The 22001-nt window shown below is 46.4% G+C and overlaps 2 protein-coding genes across 8 annotated transcripts in view; one reads left to right on the top strand and one right to left on the bottom strand.

The window, feature by feature from the left end:
* The window catches only part of Hsd17b11 (hydroxysteroid (17-beta) dehydrogenase 11), a 49871-nt gene extending 46598 nt beyond the window's left edge, over positions 1-3273 (bottom strand). The window contains exon 1 of one of the 4 annotated variants that reach the window (XM_087582403.1): positions 3076-3273. The gene's annotated coding sequence lies outside the window, so the exon portion shown is untranslated. The remainder of the gene's footprint in view (positions 1-3075) is intronic. The other 3 variants (XM_087582406.1, XM_087582405.1, XM_087582404.1) reach the window with 3 other exon arrangements.
* Positions 3219-21034, top strand: Nudt9 (nudix hydrolase 9). 4 transcript variants are annotated; one of them, XM_087582824.1, is made up of 8 exons: positions 3219-3300; positions 6754-6993; positions 11022-11117; positions 12413-12499; positions 13573-13684; positions 14951-15097; positions 16932-17016; positions 20609-21034. In XM_087582824.1, exons 2-8 carry the CDS (start codon positions 6797-6799, stop codon positions 20785-20787), a joined length of 903 nt encoding a protein of 300 aa, XP_087438950.1. In that variant the 5' UTR covers positions 3219-3300; positions 6754-6796; the 3' UTR covers positions 20788-21034.
* The last annotated feature ends 967 nt before the right edge of the window (positions 21035-22001 follow it).

The raw sequence follows: 22001 nt of genomic DNA, 5'->3' as shown, positions 1-22001 counted from the left end.
CATACATACATACATACATATGATCTCCAACCATAATTTAGCCAAGTAGAAATTTGTAATTTGTTTTCCTCTGTTCTTCTTGAAGGTTGTCCAGGCTTGAGATTTCCTTCTTATTATACCTTACTCGGCACAGCTTCTGACAGGATAGAGCTGCCCCTTTCCCAGCAGGGATAAAGAAAGTACTTCTGAAGCAAGTCAGGCCCCCTCTCTCACCATGGAAACCTCAAGTTTTCACAAGATCCACACAGCAAATTTACACCTTAATCTCACTGACCACAAAGGGCCACGGGGCAGCAGGGAGTGTAGGAAAGATGATGTTTTACTGTAGGTATTTTCCACGGGAACCACAGCTGGGAAGTCGTTGGTGTCCACCCAGGTTTCCCTCTCAGCCTCTCTGCAGCTTAACCCCTGCTTACCATGCTTCACTGTGCCCACCTTCCTCTTGTTAACAGGCAAGCTCTTTCCTAGCCCAGAGCGGATGGCTCTTAGATGGCCTGTTCTTCTCCCAGCTTGTCCAGTGGCTAGCCACTTCATATCCTTCCATCTCTGCTAACCGTTTCGGTCTCAGGAAAGCTTCAGACATGTCTTTTACAATGGACAGTGATCCTTTCTCAATCAGTAACTTCCACCCACAGGAGAGTATCTATTCCTTTGTAGGGCCTCCCTCAGCTCACCCCTTCTCCTCTGGCTGGTCTTTCTCTTCTCTTCTCCTTTCTCGAGGCAGCATAGCCTCTGGATTGTGCTATGTGGTTCAAGGATGATCTTGGGTTTCTGATCTCCTGCTTGAGGATTATAAGATGATCACCGGGCATCTCCAGGGCTTTGTGCACTCTAATAACTTAGCTACATGTCCAGCCGCTGAGCACTTCCCCTAGTCTGATGTTACTACTAGTTATTGTTCATTCCCCTCTAGGAGAGGGCTTTGTGATACAGGGACTCTCTATGTAGCCCTGGCTGTTCTGGAACTCCCCATGTAGGCCAGGCTGGCCTCGAACTTGCAGAGGTACATCTGTCTCTGCCTCTGGAGTGCTGGAGTGCCACCATGCTCGGCTTGGTATTTATTTTTTAAATACAGTTTTTTCTTTTTATGGATAAAGTTTTCTATGTGGCCAGGCTGGCTTTGAACTTCTGATCCCTCTGCCCCAGCTTCCTGAGAGCTGGAATTTACATTCATAAGCTACTAGGATCTGCTTTCAATTGCACATTGAACTGATGTTCCTAGAAAAAGTCACGACTACATTAATATTCTATAGGGCTGGTTAACTGCTTAGGAATCAATCACTGTGAAGAGTTGAAATTACAGGTCCAGAGTCAAATTGTCTTGGGTTATCTATCTAAAGAGCTATTTATTGCCTTCTGTGTGACTATTACATAAACCCCATTTTAATGCATAAACAGACTCTATTCCAAAGATCAGATAACATATGATGTCTTAATTAGAGGATTTCACTGATTTGCTGTAACCTGTTTCCATTCATGTATTTAAAATGTCTTAATTTATGACTCTGTTCTTTTGCTACTGAAACTTAAACTTGTTACCGCTAGGAACATGATATTTGGGGTAATCTAAATCTGTGTTCCTGGGGCCAGAGGAATTCATATTTTGCTCCAGAAGAAACTAAGACCCTTTGCAGTGAGAACTATGCTTTTTTTTTTTAACGTCAACAATTCGTTAAGAAAAATGCTATCTGAAAGAGCGGCCAACGATAAATAATGCCTGAGTTACAGAGATGGCTCAGCAGTTAAGAGCACTGGCTTGCTTCTCTTCCAGAGGACCTGGGTTCAAATCCTAGCACCTATACAATGGTGCACAGCTAGCTGCCTGTAGCTCCAGTCCTCCTCTGGACTATGTGGGAACTAACGACCTGGGGTGCACAGATATTCAGGCAAACCCCCTATACACTTAAAAGTAAATACATCTTGGAAAAAAAAAGCTTGTATAAGATATTAGTAAAAGTCACAAGGAAATTGTTTACTGGATACACTGCTTTAAGAAAGCCTACATTATGGACTGGACTCAGAAAAGTAGAAGGCCAGGGGATAATGCTGAAGGATCTACGGTGTTCATGGGTGTGCTGACGGCTAGGACTGGGACATATGGGTTCTTAATTGTTATTTGTTCAGAGGAGAAATAAACTCGTCTCTCAGGACAGGAGCAGTGGAGCAAGCTGAAGACATCCATCTCTGGAAGGGGCTGGAGCCCGAGGTGATTTATCTTCCTGAGTGCTCTTACCTCAAAGAACACCTGTCATATCTCTAGGAAACTGTGGGGTGGTAGGCTTGCGCCCCAAAGTGCAGAGAAATAAAAGGTATAATATTTACTTTGTAGGTAGTTACCTATAAGTAACCAGGTTTGGGCTAGGGGTGGGAGAAAATTTAGGTTTTTCTAAACGGGTATTTTAAGGGGTGTAGCATAGTCTGGAAAGCAATGCCCTAAAGTATTGTAAACCGTTACGGCAGAGTCGTTTCTTCTTTGTTTCTTCTTGTTGTCCCATCCCAAGATGGATTTCAGAATACAGTTAGTATTTGATTGATCTGGCTTTAAGAGCCAGTGCCTTACCGTGTGTTTTGAAAGGCCAAAGTTGACGATAGACTTAAAACTTAGAATTTGTGTCACCGACAAATAAAAATTTGTGTCACCGACAAATAAACCAACGAAAGCTGGAGTGCAAGCCGCCTTTACCACTTTCAACCTGATTAACTTCAGTCCTTCGTTATTATCCAGACCGCGTGCTAATTTCACAGCTCGTCTAGAAGTTTTGGCTTTGGGGTTCAAGAGTGGGACACTGAGGCCAGCTGTCCTTTTGGACAAGAGGCTTATCAGAGATACACCACGGACAGCAGCGTGATGAAGGGGACTCTGGGGAGCTCAGAGTGCGTTCCAGGGTTGGGGTCCCTCCTTATGGGTTCCGGGGGGAGCGGTCACATGACTGACCGGATCACCTGACTGATGGGAAGCCCACAGTTATTGCTCACAGGCGGTCTCTGAATCCGCTATGTGGGCAAGTTTCAAAAAGCAAGCCAACATTACTTCTGGAAACCAAACCACCGTGTTTCATGAATCGCCCAAACCACCTTGTTTCACCGACCGCCACTGACTCATTCTACGTCTTCTCAAACTTCGCACCGCTCACGTGACTCCGTACCGCCTTCCTCTCCTGGAAACACGTGGTCGCAGCGTCCGTCACATCACACCCCTGACCCTCCTTCCGCTCCGCCTCAGTGTTCTCGGTCTCCGCGTCCAGCCGCGCGCCTCAGCATTTCCGTGCGCCTGCGCAGACGGAGAGGCTGGGCACACAGGTTGGTTTGCGGCGTCGCCGTAAAGCGCTGTCGCGCGCCGGGTACGTCGTGGGGCTGCGGGCGCCGCTGGCTGTCGGCGTCCGGCGCTGGGGGGAAGCGCGGCGGGGTCCTAGTGCCCGCTGGTTGCTGGTGTGAGGCTCGCGGCGGGGCTCCCGGCGAGGTCGGACACCTCAGACCCCTCGCCGGCCGCTCGCCTGGCGCCGATGGCTGGCCGCTCCCTGGGGAAGGCGGTAGCCACCGTGTCGCTCTCGGTGGCCCTCGCGTCCGTAACTGTCCGGTCCTCAGGCTGCCGCGCCATCCCCGCACCCAGGTACCCCGTTTCTAGGATGGGCTGCGGCTCCCAGATCTCGGGTGGACCTGCGATCCCCTCCTTCCTTTCCCAAAGGTTATGTAGGCTGTGCTGGCGTAGTCAATTTTGGAAAACCCAATAGCAAGGACCCTCCTCGATCTCTGAGTTTCGAATTTGTCCTTCTAGATAAAGGCGCCAACGTTAATTCAGAGATCGCCAGAGTTTAAAGAGCATTTGTGGCGTGTCGCCCTGTGCTAGGGGTGATACTGAATCCATATAATGGAAACATGTATACTGTTAATCTGCGTAGCAGACAGTGCTTTCTGTGCGCTGTCTATTGGCTTTTGGATAGACTGGAAATTGTGTGTGCCAGTGCCTGGGGACTGGGAACCTCGCTCTTTCCCTTCTCTCCTGAGCAAGGTGGCCACAACTTTATTTCCTAGTGACTTGGAAAGTTTGTAAGCCTGGTTCTGTTAAGTTCTCTGACACCAGTGTCTGTAAGTGTCTTCCTTAAAACTCGTACACCCACGCCTCAAACTTGACTTTATCCAGGAGGCAAAACTCACCAAGCTTCAGTTCGAAGGGGAAAGAGGTCAGTTCCCTGGTTCTTTGGTCGGTGTGTGAGACCGAATTTGAAATTTCTGTGGGCTCTCCTAACAGGAGTGACATCTTCCTTCATTTTTTTGATAGTAGAATTACTTTTCCTTTGGTTTGTAGGCCCCACGGTTCCATCCGTTTTCTGCCTTCCTGACAATGCTTAAAAACCCCTTAATCAGGGTGTCCTCTCTCTGATGGTGTGAGTTAACTTCCTTTTATACATCTTCAGTGGGGTTTGTGGAGGGAAGAACTTCCAGCTCTCTGGAAATCACCAATGGCATTCCCCCCCACCCCACCTCCGATTGTTACCAGAACAGTGTAAAGCTGTTTGGAGTTTATTCTTTAGTAAGACAGGGAAAGAAACTCTTAAAGTAGTATATCAAGAACCGAAACTGCATATTCCAAAGAACAGCCCAAAGCTGAGTCAACAAGTACGAGTTGAGTGCTTGCTGATCTAATATTGTAAAACATCTGGGGAGAAACTAGAGACATGTAATTTCAAGAGTTTTGTGACTACCGTTTCCTTTAGGGGTGTGGCCCCTCATGGATTGGCCACATTCCACACCCAGGACTATGTAGGTAGCACTAATTAGACTGTCTAAAAAGGCTATCTAAAAAGAAACAGAAGGAGCCACTAGAGGGCTGGAGAAATAGCTCATCAGTTAAGAGCTCTGGTGGACTTGTGGGTGGTCCCCGTTCATTCTCAGATCTCAAGTTAGGTATAAACTCCTGCTCCATTGCTATCCCCTTGCCCTCCTGCAGGGCCCCATGCACGAACACATACATAAAGTCAAAAATAAAATATAAAAATGTAGGAGAACATGACTGCTGGGTGGGAATCTGGGAGGAGTTGGGTGTATGATCAAAATACAATTATGTGTACACACACACACACATACACACACACATGTCTCCAGTGTGAGGCATCTATATGTATAGAATTCTCTAAGAATAAGTGAATAAAAATATATTAAAAACAATTTTGTGACTAACAGTGAAGGGAAACCCAGGGCAGTACAATAGTTTTGCGGTGAGAATTTGTGATTTACCTAGTTTCAAAAATCTTTATTAGTAAAAACTGGAAAGTCAGGTTACCTACCGGCTCTCAACAGGTTTTATCAGTGGCATAAGCTTGTTCATGTGCTCACATGTACGTGTTACCTAAACATTAAGCAGAGGTGCAACAGGAAATACTAGACATTTCCAGAGCAAGGATTTGTGTGGGTCAGATGAGTATTTCCAGCGCTTCGAAAAGTGCTTTGTAGGTGTACACTTATCTCTTATGAATTATAGTATTGAAGATTTTCTTCAGTTCGTAGCAGCATGCAGATATTGGATCTCTTTCTATCTATCTTTCTTTTCCTTTTTTTCTTTCTTTTTCTTTTTTTCTTTCTTTCTTTTTCTTTTGCCAGTCTTAGGGAACTGGTATTTGCTTCGTAAGATGCATGTTATTAATTTCCTAACTCCTATCTGTTGATTGCACAGTCCTGTAATACAATAAAAAATATTTAGGCTTTGTATATGTGCACAGTAAGTATTCTTGTTCCAATAGCCAGCACTGTCTCATATTAGAGAGCAGATGTAAATGGATTAGCACGTCTCTGTGGGGAAGGCGCATAGTCTGCATATATTTTACTGTTTATTTTTTAAATATTTATGGGTGGTGTGTGTGTGTGTGTGTGTGTGTGTGTAGCAGCTGGAGGTTGATGTTGGACAAGGTCTTAGTCCCTTGTCATGATGGGGTCTCCTCCTGAACCTAGAGCTCACCTATGGGCTAGGCTGGCTGGTTATTGATCTTTCTCTGCCTACTCTATCTCCAGTGTTGTGGTGACAGATGTGTGCTTGCAGGTCCAGTGTCTGTGTTGGTGCTGGGGCCCCAACCTCAGTCCCTCACACTTGCGTGGCAAGCATTTTTCGGAGTTAGCTCTCCAGTCGAGAGTTAGCTAATTTTAAAAATCTTCATATTTGAAAAACCTTTTGTGGATATTACATGTTCTTAACTTGAACTTTTTGATTTGAAGAAAAAAAAAGTGTTTGTCTTGTATTTTAGAGCTTGTTTGGAGGTTCTAGCAGGGGAGCGCAGCTACTCGTATACCCTTGACCGAAGACTGGTCCTCCTCTATTCGGGGAAGGTCGTCCTCTTCGACCGAGCGCGCAGCTTCGGGAGGGACGCACATGGAGCGGTGAGGGAGGAAGGGGACACCCGCCTAGCCAGCCAGATCAGCCGAATCGACCCTGGCGATCAATGGGGTGACAGATGTCGCAGCCAGATCGCCCTCACATCCTGTCTTGTATTTTAATGCTCCTGTGCCTGGTGTATAGGAGTGCAGGTGTCCTCAGAGGTCAGAGACCTTAGATACACTGGAGTTGAGTTATAGGTGGTTGGAAATCACACTTGAGTCCTCTGGAAGAACAATTACACACATGTAATCATCTATTATTTTCCTCTTTTTACAAGTTTTTGAGATTGAAAAATGTCCTGCTTCTAGGATATTTGAACTTGGCTCTTTAATTCATATATTTTTGGAATGTCTATAAGATGTCTTTTTTTCTTTCCCTTTCCTTAGAAACCCATTTCCATCCTGTGGGTTTCACCTTAAAGCCAACATCATGTCTGGTTCTAATGGTGTCAAAGACAATTCCCACAACAAGGCCCGGACATCTCCTTACCCAGGTTCAAAAGTCGAGCGAAGCAAGGTTCCCAATGAGAAGGTGGGCTGGCTTGTTGAGTGGCAGGACTACAACCCAGTGGAGTACACCGCGGTCTCTGTGTTGGCTGGACCCCAGTGGGCAGACCCTCAGATCAGGTGAGTAGATAAGTGGGTGGCTGGTTCTAAGACTGATGGAAAGTCAGGGTTTTAAGTTATCATTTGATATTTGAAAAAATCGCTTTGTTCCATGCTGGGTGTTTTTCCAAGTCCATTTCTACATTTGCTTGAATTTTCCCAAACCGACCAGTCCATGCTTGTTTAATCTTCGCCATGTTTTGTGAGGACTTCCCCTAATGGGCGAATCTATTTTGGTTTGAAATCGCTGCTGTTGTTTCGGAGTGATGACAAGTGGCGGCCTCTGATTTTACATGTTCTAGTTGGGTTAACAGTGCCCCTCTGTTGTTTCTGACAGAGCTGGGCTGACATCTGAGGTTGTGAAAACACTTGTCAGATTCTCTTCCAGATTACCAGAACCCGATGACGGGCACGGGAGCGTGGAGAGATAGGAGAGAGAGTGAGAGCTGGGTGTCCCTGCAAGAGCTGGACTGCTTCATAGTTTAGGATTACATTCCCTTTTATTCTCTTTCCAGCTTTGCCGAGCTACGGTGTACAAAAGTTATATGGATATGACATACAGCCCAGAGGTTTGGTTCACGCATCACTGTGAAATGATTACCACAGTAAAACACTTAACACAGCCATCTCTAGCCCGTAGGCTTCTCCTGCAGCGAGGACATTCGAGCTCTGTCTTCAGCAAGCTTCAGGTGCTACCCTCAGTACCAGCTGTGGTCACTGCCGGGGCAGCAGCCCTCCCACGGAACCAAAACCCTATGCCTTTTCAGAAGTGTCATCCCATTTCCCCTGCCTTTATGTCTCGTGTAAGCGACAAATATAACACCATAGTAGAATTATTTTCTTTTAGAGCTGGAGAGTGAGCTCAGTAGTCGGGAGGACTTGCCGCTCCTGTGGAGGACCAGTTTTGGTTCCCGGCTCTCACATGGTGGTGTTCAGTTATTCATAATGCCAGCTTCAGGGCTCTAACTCCCTCTTCCGACCTCCATGGGCACCAGACACCCACATGGTGCACATAATAAATGCAGGCAAAGCGCTCAGCCTGAAATCAGCCTAAACGTCATTCTTTTTTTTTTTTTTTTTGGTTCTTTTTTTCGGAGCTGGGGACCGAACCCAGGGCCTTGCGCTTCCTAGGTAAGCGCTCTACCACTGAGCTAAATCCCCAGCCCTGCCTAAACGTCATTCTTAAAAGTTATCTATTCACTCGAATTATTTGAATTATTTTAGTTTACTTTTTTTTTGTGCCAGGCATTGATAGGCATCTACCACTAAGGTAAATTCTCAGCCTACGTTTGTATTTAGCTCACGTGTAAAGACATAAGACTGCACGTATTGATGTTCTGATGCACGTACACATTTGAATCGGCGTAAACAACCATAGCCTTCTCCTCAGACATCCTTTCTTTAAGTTGGAAGCATTCCGCATCATTTCTTCTAGCCTTTTGCAATAGTCCATGGCTGCTCTGATGTCACTCTAGTGTATAATTTCTTCTAGCCTTTTGCAATAGTCCATGGCTGCTCTGACGTCACTCTAGTGTATAGTACTGCTGGGACCCTAAACCTTGTGTAAGTAAGTATTCCTCAGTGCCCATTGAGTAGGCTGCCTCCACGCTGCCCTCAGCCTCCATGAGATCAGATTTGTAGGTTCTACAATATTGAGACCACATGATGATGACATTTTCTTTTTTGATGCACTCACTATGAGCCAGTCACTATATAACATTTTTAGAACATCGTTTCTATTTTCATAATCTGGGAGGCAGACCGTCTGTTGGTCTGACATGTTAGGCTGGGGAGATTGCTCAGTGGGTAAAGTGTTTGCTGTGAAAGCAGCTGGGCTCTAGCACCAATGGAAGAAGCCAGGAGGGATGGCATGGGCTTGCAGCCCTAGTGCTGGAGAAGCAGGGTTGTGGGATTCCAGAGCTTGGCCAGCAGCCCAGCATGTTTGGCCAGTTCCAAGCCAGTAAGAGGCTCTTCAATGAGTAGATGAGAATCCTGAGACTGAACTCCTTCGAGGTTGACCCTCCTACGGCCCCACACTTACAACAAGAATCAAAGCAGTTGAGTGAGGTAGATGTTAGGAGGGTGCTAACTACTGGCCAGGAAGCGGAAGTAATTGAGGTAGGTGTTGGGAGGGTGTTAACTACTGGCCAGGAAGAGGAAATGATTGAGGTAGGTGTTGGGAGGGTGCTAACTACTGACCAGGAAGAGGAAGTGATTGAGGTAGGTGTTAGGAGGGTGCTAACTACTGGCCAGGAAGCGGAAGTAGACGACTGGATAACCAGCAGCTCCCTACATAGAGTCCATAGGGAGAGTGAGTTCTGCTGTCTTGTGGCATAGAGGGCGTTACTGTTCACAGTGCTTTGTTATATATGCTGCAAAGAGCTAGAGAAGAGAAAAGAGAGAAAGCTCTCCATGTAAAGAAATGGCAACTGTGAAGGAGATGTAAGTGCTCATGGCTAATGTGGACAGCACATCAAAATCACATTTTTATGTGTATCGGATCACCCCTCTGTACCCATAGTATTCACAGTGATTGTGTATCAATTAAAAAGTCAGAAAGCAAGCAGCACTGTTTTCTGTGCTGACGGTTGGGGTGTATAACTCCTCGGAGCAGAGCCCCAGGCCTCCCTCATACAGTCTATCAAGAACTGTCGGGGTGGTCAGAGTGAGGGCTGAGTGCAGGTGATGGACAGGAGTCACAAAAGAGCATATGCAGCTACTCTTTGCACGTTTGTTCTAATTCTCATGGATTTTTTTATTTTTTATTTTTTGGCTTGGGTGGTAGATAAGTACATAAAATATATTTGATACAGAAAGTGTAAATGTAATATAAAAATTCACAGCTTCGGGATTGGGGATTTGGCTCAGTGGTAGAGCACTTGCCTAGCAAGCGCAAGGCCCTGGGTTTGGTCCCCAGCTCCAAAAAAAAAGAATAGAAAAAAAAATTCACAGCTTCTGTTCTGAGTGCCTCTGCCAACTATATAGAGATTCATTGAGTTGTGTGGGTTCTGGGTCTATTTGCAAGGGTGGTTTTGTTTTGTTTTGTTGTTTGGGTTTTTGGGTTTTTTGTTCTTTTTTTTAAACTCTGTGGTTTTTTTTTAAAGATTTATTTATCATTATACTGTAATTACAATCATATTATTATATGAGTCCATTGTAGCTGTCTTCAGCCACAGCAGAAGAGGGCATCGGATTCCATTACAGATGGTTGTGAGCCACCTTGTGGTTACTGGGATTTGAACGCAGGACCTCTGGAAGAGCAGTCAGTGCTCTTAACCACTGAGTCATCTCTCCAGCCCTGTTTGTTTATTTTTCAAGGCAGGGTTTCTGAGTGTGTATCCCTGGGTGCCCTGGAACTCACTCTGTAGACCAGGCTGGCCTCAAAGTCAGAGATCCCCTTGTCTCTGCCTCCCAAGCAGAGACTAAAGGTGTGTGCCGTGCCTGGCCTCTTTGCAAGTTTGTTAATACTGTTTATTAACAAAGTGTTCCTGCTGAGGCGACATAAGTGCTCATTCTGAAGTGTGCAGGTGCAGCCTAGGAAACGTGCAGTTCAGGCCAGCATCTCCAGCATTTCCAGAGGATCATGTCTGTTTACGTATCATATTTCTTTTACAGTTGATGGGATAAAGTCACTTCTTATGAATTTTGATAATATGGATGTTTGACAGCATTAACCAATATGCACTAAATTAAAGTGATTAATGTTGCTTTGGAACAGTAGAGATACCACAGTGTTCAGAGAAGTCTTGAGTTTGGAACTGTGTGGGGGCCAGCAGTGGCCACAGTGTGCCCACAGATGGGTCTGTGTTGGTGACATTTTTGCTTGTGTGGGAGGGGCTTCCATTCTTCTTTCAAGAGGCACAACACAGCTCATAACACTGCATCTTTTTCTGCTTGGGTCTTTTCTGATTGAGTAAGGTGATTTGAAATCAGACCTCAGTGCTATGAGCTTTTGCTATTTCTATGTTTGTGATGAAGAGCGGTGAGCTGTTGCTGAGCTGTGGCTGTTCTTTAACCGTTGCTCTATCGAATTGTCGTTCTCATTGCAGCGAGAGTAGCTTCTCTCCCAGATTTAATGAGAAGGACGGGCATGTGGAGAGGAAGAGCCAGAACGGCCTGTACGAGATTGAGAACGGGAGGCCCAGGTAGGCGCTGGGCGGAGGGACGGCGGCTCTGAGGGAAGGAAGGCAAAGGGACGGCGGCTCTGAGGGAAGGAAGGTGCTGGGCAGAGGGACGGTGGCTCTGAGGGAAGGAAGGTGCCGGCCTTCAGAGCATGGCTGTAAGGGCCAGGCGCGGCCCGGAACTTACACATGTGAAGTAATCGCATGTGCACTGAGCTTGGACTGGGAAGGAATGTTAGCAGTCTGCATACAACTAGTAAGTGCTAGACACAGGAATTAAAGAGGTTTCACAATTTTACCTTGAAGGTTGAAGTAATTAATTTAATAAATTATAAAAAGGATTGAAATGTATGTTTTCATTGGTTATTTATTATATGAACTCATGGGTAAAGGAAGAATTTATGCAAACATGAGCCATGGAAGACTAAAATTAAAGCTTTGTTGAGTGGGGTGAGATTGCCCAGTAGGTAAGGTCTGGGACAAGGCTGCCTGCCCGCCCGCCCGCCTGCCCATCCGCCTGTAGAGGATCCCTGGGCTCACATGGTTGAGGGAGATGTGGACTCCTATAGCTTGTTCTCCAATAGACACAGACACAGACACAGACACACACAGACACACAGACACACACAGACACACAGACACACGCACACACAGACACACACAGACACACACGCACACACAGACACACACACACATACACACGTAATTCAAAAGACAAGTAAAACCCAGTAATGTTAACATCAAGGCTCCTGTGGCTCACCTCCCATTCCTGTCCTGTGATTTTGAAAGAAAAAAATTATTGTCAGTTATCCTGGTGACTTAAAAGAAATGCTTAAGATTTTAGTACAAAACATACAAGAAGTCACTCAGTTTTATCAGCAGTAAAAATCATGGGTGTGAGCGCCTTGTGGACTAGATTAAGAAGTTAGTTGCAGGCTGGGAAGATGGCCTGTTGGATAAAGCTCTCAGACAGGCTTAGAGACAGGAGTTTGGGCACCCAGAGCCCATAGGGGAGCTGGGCAGGCATGCTGGCTCCTGTAGTCTTAGGACTCAAGAAAGGAGCAGAGACGGGTAAGCTGGCTGGCTAGCTAGGGCGCTGGAGACGGGCTGATGGCCCCTCCCTCACTAAGCTGGAGAGCTGTTGATACGGACACTGCAGGCCAAATGTCATACTCTTGCCTACACACGTGTACACTCACACCTGCCCACACACATTCACATGCGTGTACACAGGTACAGGCTGTGTCAAGCTAGACTTTTAAAAGTGAATGTATTATTTCATTGATTGCATGGTGGTCTTTTGTCCTTTTCTACCCTAGAAATCCTGCAGGGAGGACAGGACTAGTTGGCCGGGGTCTTCTGGGGAGATGGGGCCCAAATCATGCAGCAGATCCTATTATAACCAGGTAAACACTGGGTGAGACGTTTCAGTAGCAAAGAGCTGAGTGATCAAAAAAATGCAGACGTCAGCGCTCGCTCTCTCTCTCTCTCCCCCTCTCCCTCTCCGTGTGTGTATGTGTGTGTGTGTATGTATGTATGTCTCTCTCTTTCTCTCTCTATGTGTCTTTCTCTGTCTCTCTCTCTCTGTCTCTGTGTGTGTGTGTATGTGTCTGTCTGTCTCTGTGTGTGTGTGTGTGTGTGTGTGTGTAGAACTATATGTTTGTTCTATTAAGAACACAGGACTCTATGTGAAACCATAATGCTGTGCTATACGGACAACCTGTAGTTGTGGCTCAGTGTTGTGGCTTACGCTTGTAGTTCCCGTATTGAGACAGGAGAATTGCTATGAATTTGAGGCCTGTCCGAAATCTTCAAACTCAGTCCTCAGCAGTCAGTTAATCAAGCTGTGGTTTTGTGTTGCGGGTGTACACCAAGCATTGTCTCCCAAGCGTGTCCAGCTTGGTGTGCAGAAGCTACATGGTGTGGCCCAGCATAACACGGTACCCTCGCTTAAAACATGGGGTGATTGGGGCAGGGGTGGAGTTACCGAGAGCCCGTTTCTCAGACATGAGGTTTGTGAATGACAAAGCCGTGTTGCGGTGTCAACGTTTGAACACACCCGGCAGACGTTTACTAAAGCATCTGGGCTTTCTCAGCTCCGAGGAGGTACATTAGAGTATAAACAGTATAAGAATCAAGACTTTGGCCACTGAACAGCTGTGGCTTCCTGTAGAAGGTTGCAAACTTGGTATACGGAACATGTAGTGTGACTAAGTACAGTCATGCATTGCTCAGCACTGGAGACTAGTTCCAAGAACTGAATCATTGGGCAATTTCCTCACTGTCTGCCTGTCACACTGTGTACTTATACTAGATGACACAGGCCCATCAGTCAGTGCGTCTCTCGATGAGAGAGACTTACTGAATGAACAGCCTGTGAGTCCGCTGGAGTAACGTGCTTGGTGTTCTCTAGAAAACCTGTTTGTTGATAATGGCAGTTGGGAAGGCATGACTGGCTGTTCTGTGTTCCTGCCCACAGGTGGAAGAGGGACGAGAGCGGGAACAAGATCACACACCCTGTCTCTGGGAAATGCATCTTGCAGTTCGTCGCCATCAAAAGGAAAGACTGTGGAGAGTGGGCGATCCCAGGGGTGAGCATGGCGCCCCCTGCTGGTGCTGCTGGTGCTGTCAGTGCTCGCTGCTTGCTGCTTGCTGGGAGGCTCCCTCATGAGGAGCCTGCTCCCTCCAGCTCCCCGACACCAACCTTAGGATGATAGTCTAAGGCTCGCAGGATTCCAGGACAATTCTGGTGTCTTTGGAAGGAGCAGGAGGTTTGGCTAGACTGAGGCCCGTGTTCTGTCCTGTGTACTTGCTGCTGGGTGAGCCCAGGTGCTCATCCTTCATATGAAGGTAGCCATGGAGAGCGAGCCCTCGAATATTTGGCCTATGGTTGGCTTCATTGTGTCAGGTCCATCTACTACTCTGAACTCAGTTTTATGCTTTTAGTATTACTTGTTGAATTCTCACAGTTTTCAAACATAATGAAATGATGACGCTTTTTACCCTGCTGTGGGCAAGGATGTGTTTCTCTTTGTGGTGTAAAACCAGGATGAGTTACAGGCTGTAGCTGGCTGATCCAGTGTAGGCTGGTTTCCATGAGCTGGGTCAGCCAGCTTTGCTCACACGACCATGATTGCATGGCTTTTATTTCCATTCAAAATTCCGGTCACGGGAGCAGCTACAGTAGCTGCTGCATCCCGAGACCTGTTGGTCTCCTTGACTGACTCTGCCTTCATGGGTTAATGCTGTAGGCCGTGAGGTATGGCAGCCACATGAACACGCAGCCCTGCCTTCGGGCACGTTTCAGTAGGAAAGGCAGACAGTGTGGTGAGATGAGTGAACAGTGCTGGTAGCTGGTAAAAGAAAACTGAAGGGAAGTAAAAGATGATTTAGGGGACGTGACATTTAAGTGACGTCCCAAAGGAAGTGGAGGAGTTGTTTCTGTGGAGAGTCGCATGGGTTCTGGGCAGAAACATTTTGGATAAACCTAACAGCAGTGAGGCAGCCCTCAGAAGGGAGTGCATTCTGCTGAAGGGGCCATTGGCTGCAATGAACTACAAGAGCCGTTGTGCTGTTTCCTTGCTCCCAGGCCTTGTACTTTGAGTTTGGAAAGCATCAGGAAGTGACATTGCCTGGCCCAGTTTGCCATAGGCTAACCCTGGACCAATTACTGTGGCCCAGTGTATGAGTTGCCTTTCTTGGCTGCTTCAGCTGGAAACTGAGGTTTTAAGCAGTGCTTCTCAGAAGGGTAAGGGTAACTGTTGTGTGCAAATACAATAAGACATGTTTGTTGTACCACTCAGTAAATATGTGTGGAGTGGGCCAAAGCTCACCACTTCTCAAAAATGTGACTGCAGGGGATGGTGGACCCCGGAGAGAAGATCAGTGCCACACTGAAAAGGGAGTTTGGTGAGGAAGCCCTGAACTCGTTACAGAAGTCCAGTGCGGAGAAGAGGGAGATCGAGGAGAAGCTGCACGCACTCTTCAGCCAGGAGCATCTCGTGGTAAGGAGCGCCTGCTCAGTCAGGCTCAGTCGGGCTCAGTCGGGCTCAGTCGGGCTCAGTCGGGCTCAGTCGGGCTCAGTTGGGCTCAGTCGGGCTCAGTCGGGCTCAGTCGGGCTCAGTCGGGCTCAGTCAGGCTCAGTCAGGCTCAGTCAGTCAGGCTCAGTCAGTCAGGCTCAGTCAGGCTCAGTCGGGCTCAGTCGGGCTCAGTCGGGCTCAGTCGGGCTCACTCAGGCTCAGTCAGGCTCAGTCAGGCTCAGTCAGTCAGGCTCAGTCGGGCTCAGTCGGGCTCAGTCGGGTGGGCCTTGGGATCTGCTCACAGCACCTTTGCTGAAGGGTTATAGCCTGGCCTTAGCCCACGTGGTCATTTACTGCTGCCCTCCCCACCCTCTTTTTCTTAGCTGAGGGCCGACCTTGCCGTGATAGACACACAGGCTATTTTCTTACACACTGAGAATCCATTAAACAGACCTCATTGTTTACAAAAGTCCAGCTTGCTGTGAAAAGCCCTTTACATTATAGGTTTATTTGTTTTTATTGCTAATCATTTAAGGTTTATGTCTATATGCCTATATTGTTTATATACTCGTTGTCAGTAAAAGGAAACACCACAGAAAGCCTGGGGCGTCAATAATGAAATGACAGAGTCTCTCTTCTTTTTGACTGTCATTTGGTTTGCTTTGTTTTTCTCCCAAAATAGGGATCTCTTACCTTTGTTGTGTTTTTAGGGTTGTACACAAAGCTCAGCCTGGTTAAGTATTTGCTGTGTGCCTATGTTGTCTTTGTGTGTGTGTGTGTGTGTGTGTGTGTGTGTGTGTGTGTCTGTCTGTCTGTCTGTCTGTCTATGTAAGGTTGAGGAGAAAGACTAAAGCTTTTGTTCTCGGGTGCCATTTTCTTTGCTTTTGAGACAGAGATCTCATTGGTTAGGCCTGGTTGACAGATGGTCGAAGCCCCAGGGATCCATGGTCTCCCTGGGCTTGCCCAGCATTTGCCCTGAGCTCTCTGTGACCCAGTACTGGGTCTCCTAATCCATTCCTCAGCCTCCCAAGGGGACCTTGTGTTTTCATGTCTTCCCACGTTTGTGTTGAATGACTAGATCTAGATTTTTTTTTCCGGTATCAATAAGCTTTAAATTTAAATTTTTAGATTTATCTATATATTATCTAGGGTTTTCAAGAACAATGTACCTTTCAGTATATGAAGTCATAATCACAGGAATTATTAAAATACAAAAATGTTTATCTTATGGAACCTTTACAGAAAGTATGGCTCAGATTGACTTCTCAGTTGCCCTTGGTGTTGTCGGACGTGGGCCTCCAGTACACTGTGAATGCTCCACCACTGAGCTACGCCCCAGGGCCTCACAAACTGTGTGTTCCTGAGGACTCTGCGAATTTTAAAACTGCCTCAAAAGAGAACATTGCACCCTGAGAAATATAAACATGTCTATGAAACTATGTTATGGATTCTGTGCCATATATATTAAGGTTTATTTATGTATGTGTGTACACTGTCCCTGTCTTCAGACACACCAGAAGAGGGCATCGGATCCCATTACAGATGGTTGTGAGCCACCATGTGGTTGCTGGGAATTGAACTCATGACCTCTGGAAGAACAGTCGGGTGCTCTTAACCGCTGAGCCATCTCTCCAGCCCCCATTTATATTAATCTATAAGCATTTTTTTTTGTGGTAAAAACATGTGATATAGCAGAAACTCTTAGCCATTTAACTGTCAGTTCAGTAGGGTGATGTGTGCAGCAGAGTATTTACAAGTGTCACCCAGGGAAGGAAGCTCGTCCGTCTCCCCTCACTCTGGCCTCCCCTCTTGCAAACAGATATATAAGGGCTATGTCGACGACCCTCGGAACACTGACAACGCATGGATGGAGACTGAGGCAGTGAACTACCATGATGAGACAGGTAATTTTATACTTAACTATGACTGGACCTCGAGGACCAGCTGAAGCCGAGACGTCTGCTAGGACAGCATCAGATCTAGAGTTTAACATATATATTTATGGCAGGTTTATTGAAAAGCTGCTTTTAGGCCCCAAGGATTGAGGCTAGGGAAGTCACTGCGGGGAGAGGGGACGAGAGAAAAAAAGGGAAAAGACAGCGTGCAGAGAGAGAAGAAGGGGGAGAGAGAAAAAAACAAATACAGCTTTTTAAATCGATCACCTGTTGAGCTTAGGGTCGCATCTGCAGGTGAAGTTGTTGGTATTAAGAGTCCTTGGGACGAAGCTGTCAGCGTTTATCAGCAGTGACTAAAGTCTTCCATGCATTGGTAGCATGTGAAGTTAAGGCCGGGTTAGCCTGAGTAACGCAGTGTAAGCCCAGCAGTTAGAGCAGTCACTGCAAAAGCAGGTGAGACTCTGCGTGGGGCAGTTGGTGATGGGGAAGAAATGGCGTTTGCATTTACCTTGCTGTACGACCCTCTCTGTGCTGCAGCCTTGGGCTTGCCATGCATGTAATAAGCGTGTGTGTTGAGTACACGCTTTTCCTGATCTCTAGGTTTAAGAATTATCAGGAGACTGTCACTTTGGGAGAGAAGGAGCCACTGTCTTCAGAATGATTAAGATCTTCACAAATTAGCTGATGCACAGAAGGTCCTTTCTTGCTAGGCTGGGTGTCTGAAGCATTTGGCACTCCTTTGTAGAGGAGTGAAACAAGACCGGCTGCAGAGGACTCCCAGCTCTCCTGGCTCTTTGCGGAGTTGCCCAATCTTATGCTAATCACTTGTCCTCATTGGGCAGCCAGCACTTGGGAGGTCTCCTTTCTCTCGGCCTTTCCTCGGCCTTGGGAAACTCCAGCACCATCTCCTTTCTCTCTGCAGCAGTTCCAAGAAGATACTGAGTTCATTCCTTAGTACAAGAACGTAGAAGATGTGTGCAATGGAGTTTAGAATGGGGCTTTCCCAGCTTTACTGGGCACAATCTATTATTTAACTGTGAGGCTCAAAACAGATGGCCTTTTCCCCAGAGATGAAGGTTGACTATGTATCCGATGCATGGTTGACCTTTCTTTCTCTGTAAGAAGAACATTCTTTGCTCATAAGTTTTAATGTGTTTGCTTTGCCTGTGTAGATTGGTCATGGTTTATCTAACAAAAGGAATTAGGGCAAGTAGCGTAGAGCTGTACAGGTTTTTCTGCCTGGTGGTATGCTCCGCTGACTTAGCTCTCGGCCATAGCTGTAGGCGCTAGGCCTGTCCCTCATCTCACTGATCTGTCGTCCCCGCACCTCTGGGCATCTGTAAGAGACCCCTTGGTAAGAGCTAAGGTGTGTTCCTCCTTCGGTCCAATCCCTGTTGGTAAAAGAATTGCTCACGAGGGCAGCGAACGTATGTTTCAGATTGGTTGCTGTCCCCTCTCCCTGCTGTAAGGGATTTTCTGCCTGAGGGGTGGGTATGTCCAGTGACTCATGTTCTCTGCTGGATCTGAGAACTCTGTTTTCAGTTCAGCTTTCTTGTGAGAGACGCGGCTGTTGAACTCTGCGTCTCAGATATTAAACAGTTTTGTTTTGAGTGGTAGGTCAAGTGGTCGGAGGAGTAAAAGGAAGTCCAGATATCATTGGTTCAGATAGAACACGGGATGCTGGGGCTGCCCTGAGGTAACAGCTTCGTAATGGCTGTGGAGGGCCGGGAGCGGGTGGCGGTGCTGGGGACTGCAGTGCAGATAGACGTAGAGCATGGATGCCAGCCTGGCACTCAGTGCCTGTTGCCAAAACTTTATCTTTAAGGAGGGCTTTTGCCGTCTTACTGCAATGGTGATTTTTACTTAGGTAGAGTAATTGAAACTGACTTAGAGAATAGATGTAAAGACACAGTAAACCACCAGCTTTAACTAGCATCTCTCTCCTTGGCGTCTTCAGGCGCTGTGGATTTACGGTGAATAGATAAGAAGGTGCTAAACTGCATGTTCTGTTTCTTGTTTGACGTTTCACTTAAAAACACATCCTGGGCACTGTTTGCTGACAGCGTCCCTGAGCTCCAGCACTGTTTGTTTCTTTGTTCTTGTTCTTGTTTTGAGATAGTCTTGTCACATAGCCCAGGCTGTCCTGAGCTCACTGTATAGCCCAGGCTGGCCATGAACTCATGGGCAGTCCTGCCTTTGACTCCCAAACACTGGGATTACAGTTCTGGACGATGATGTGAGCTCAGTCATCTCCATGCTAATGAGTGTGGCACCCCATTGCACATCACGGCCATGTCCTTAACCTGTTTCATAAAGGTGAAAAGTTTGATTCTGCTCATTTTAAAGAATGAAAGATGTAATGGCCCTGCTGTAAGAGCACGGGCTGCTTGTCCTGAGGACCCAGGTTCAATTCCCAGTGCCTTCTTCTAGCCTCTTCCAGCACCTGGTACACATGTGGTACACAAACATACATGCAGGCAAAACACCCATACACATAAAAATAAATAAAAATTACAGAAGGCAGTATATGATACTAAATGTTTATATACACACATAAAGCACACACATGTTTATATGCACACATAAAGCAACACATGTTTATATAAACACTTAAAGCACACACATGTTTATATACATACACACATATGTTTATATGCACACATAAAGCCACACATGATTATATACATACACACATAAAGCACACACGTGTGCTGCCTTGAATACTTTTCTCTCTGTCTCCTCTGGTTAAGTTTTTGAGACAGAGTGTCATTATGTAGCCTAGGCTGGCTCGGAGCTGACATCAGTACTTCTGCCTCAGTCCTTGGGCCGCTGGCATTGCTGCTGTAAGCTGCCACTCCCTGTTCACTGGGACTCATTTCCAGTGTTTGGGATGTTACCCAGAGCTTCATGTTTGGTAGGCAGGCACTGGCCACTGAGCTGAGTCCTAGACCTGTAAACCCCCCATCTATCAGGGCCTGCAGCAGAGTCTGGTGCATAGGGCATCCTGACACCTATTGAGTAAGTGGGAGAATTCATTCTCTAAAACACTGGGTAAACACCGCCATCTGACCTGCAGGGATAGTCATTTACATTTCTAGCAATGGTGACATTTATAAACAGTAAATTCAATTGTAGATATATTATATTTTATAGTTTGCTGTTTGCCATCCAATTACATAGCATAAGACCTCAAAGTGAATTAGAAATTTGCTTTTAGGCTTTTTATATTTAACTCTGTAATCCTGGAGGTTAGTGAGTTTCATATAAAATGGTAGCTCTCTCTCTCTCTCTCTCTCTCTCTCTCTCTTTCTCTCTCTCTCTCTCTCTCTCTCTCTCTCTCTCTCTCTCTCCTGTCTAAGGAGAAACACTTTTGTATTGGTACACTTTCATCAAATATTTAGTTATAGTTCAGGCATTTTGGAATATTCCATTTTTTAATTCTTTGGCCACTAATAATGATGATTTAATCTTATTTTTAGTAAGACTATTTGAAGATTCAGAATTACATTAAAAATGGAATAAACAGTCCTGCCTTATCTTTATTTATTATTTATTCATTTACTTACTTATTTATTTTTGGTGCTGTGTCTTTGGAACCTAGGGGAGACGATGGACAACCTCACGCTGGAGGCTGGAGATGATGCGGGGAAGGTGAAGTGGGTGGACATCAGCGACCAGCTCAAGCTGTATGCCAGTCACTCACAGTTCATCAAACTCGTGGCAGAGAAGCGAGATGCCCACTGGAGCGAGGACTGTGCTGCTGACAGCCGCGGGCTATAGCCTGTCCCCGCGAGCCAGCCGGCAGGGGCTGCGCTGCAGAAGCAGTGCTGCAGAACTGACACTCAAAGGCCGACTGGAAATGCTTGCAACAAGGCGAGGTGCCTGAACCGATGAGGAACACTGAAGTTCCGCCTTCTCCTCAAGGGATTAGAGACTGTCGTTTTGTATATATTTAAGCATGTCTGAACAAAATTTAAATAACTAACGTTCTTTGAAAAGTTGTAGTTGCAATAAATATAAAACCCCACTGCTGGTGACTTGTGTTTCTGGTTCTTATGGTTAGCTTTTCCCACTGTCCTTAGAGGCAGTGACGTCCTGCTGAACTGGGCTTCCCTTGGAGGGTGCCCCCTTACGAGCAGTTAATGGCCCACCTGATTCCCTTAAACTTTGCTTCATGATGTTCCGTGTGCATGCAGTGCCTGAAGAGACCAGAAGAGGGCACTGGATCCCCTGGAACTAGATCTGCAGATGCTTGTGGGCCTCCGTGCATGTGAGCCTTCACGCTTGTGCTGGGAGCCAAACCCCTGTCCTGGAAGAACAGCCAGTGTTCTTCCCTGCTCAGCCGTCCCTCTAGCCTGAGGTACCAGTTTTTACCATGGAATTTCAGCTATCCCATTGATTGATTGATTTATAGGCAGAATCTCACCGCGTCTCAGTTATTCTTGTAGTCAGAGATCAAAATCAATGAATAGAAATTTATACTCTCATTTTTAGGATATCTAGAACTTAAAAATTTGCCTAGGTAACTTAGTAATTTATAGGGATTTCACCTGATCATACCTATCATAAGACAAAGAATAAACACAGCAAACAACCAGAGTGTACAGGGAGCCTTTGTGATTTCAGGTGGTCTTTGACAGGAAGTTAAGGACTCATTTTTTTTGAGACAACTGCGGCTAATAACATAAATCTTGGATAAAGTGGAGAATGTGTTGTTCGGGTCCCTTCAAAAGAAAGAGAAGTAGTTACCGTGAAATACTGTGAACCCAGTGTTCACAGCTACCCTGTGAACCCAGGTGTCCGTGCTGGCCAGGGCTGTCCCTTGGCAAGTCCAGTCAGCTTGAAGTGGGGACTCATACTTGCTTTATTCTGTCTGTACTGCAGTGGGACCTCTGAAGACTCAGGTGTAGGGACACAGATACGGTGCTTCTGTCTTCTCAGGATTGGACAATACCGACCACTCCGTAGCTAGACAGTAACACAAAGTGTGTGTT

Source organism: Rattus norvegicus, chromosome 14 (assembly GCF_021556685.1).
Source record: "Rattus norvegicus strain SHRSP/BbbUtx chromosome 14, alternate assembly SHRSP_T2T, whole genome shotgun sequence".
In the NCBI taxonomy this organism is placed as follows: domain Eukaryota; kingdom Metazoa; phylum Chordata; class Mammalia; order Rodentia; family Muridae; genus Rattus; species Rattus norvegicus.
This window is presented reverse-complemented; position numbering and strand designations above follow the sequence as displayed.

Excerpts from the sequence above, each read along its gene's own strand:
- Nudt9 (XM_087582824.1), top strand. The coding sequence starts at position 6,797 with ATGTCTGGTTCTAATGGTGTCAAAGACAATTCCCACAACAAGGCCCGG. Across the intron at positions 6,994-11,021 it reads TGGGCAGACCCTCAGATCAG|CGAGAGTAGCTTCTCTCCCA; the intron begins GTGAGTAGATAA and ends TTCTCATTGCAG. Across the intron at positions 13,685-14,950 it reads GAGAGTGGGCGATCCCAGGG|GGGATGGTGGACCCCGGAGA; the intron begins GTGAGCATGGCG and ends ATGTGACTGCAG.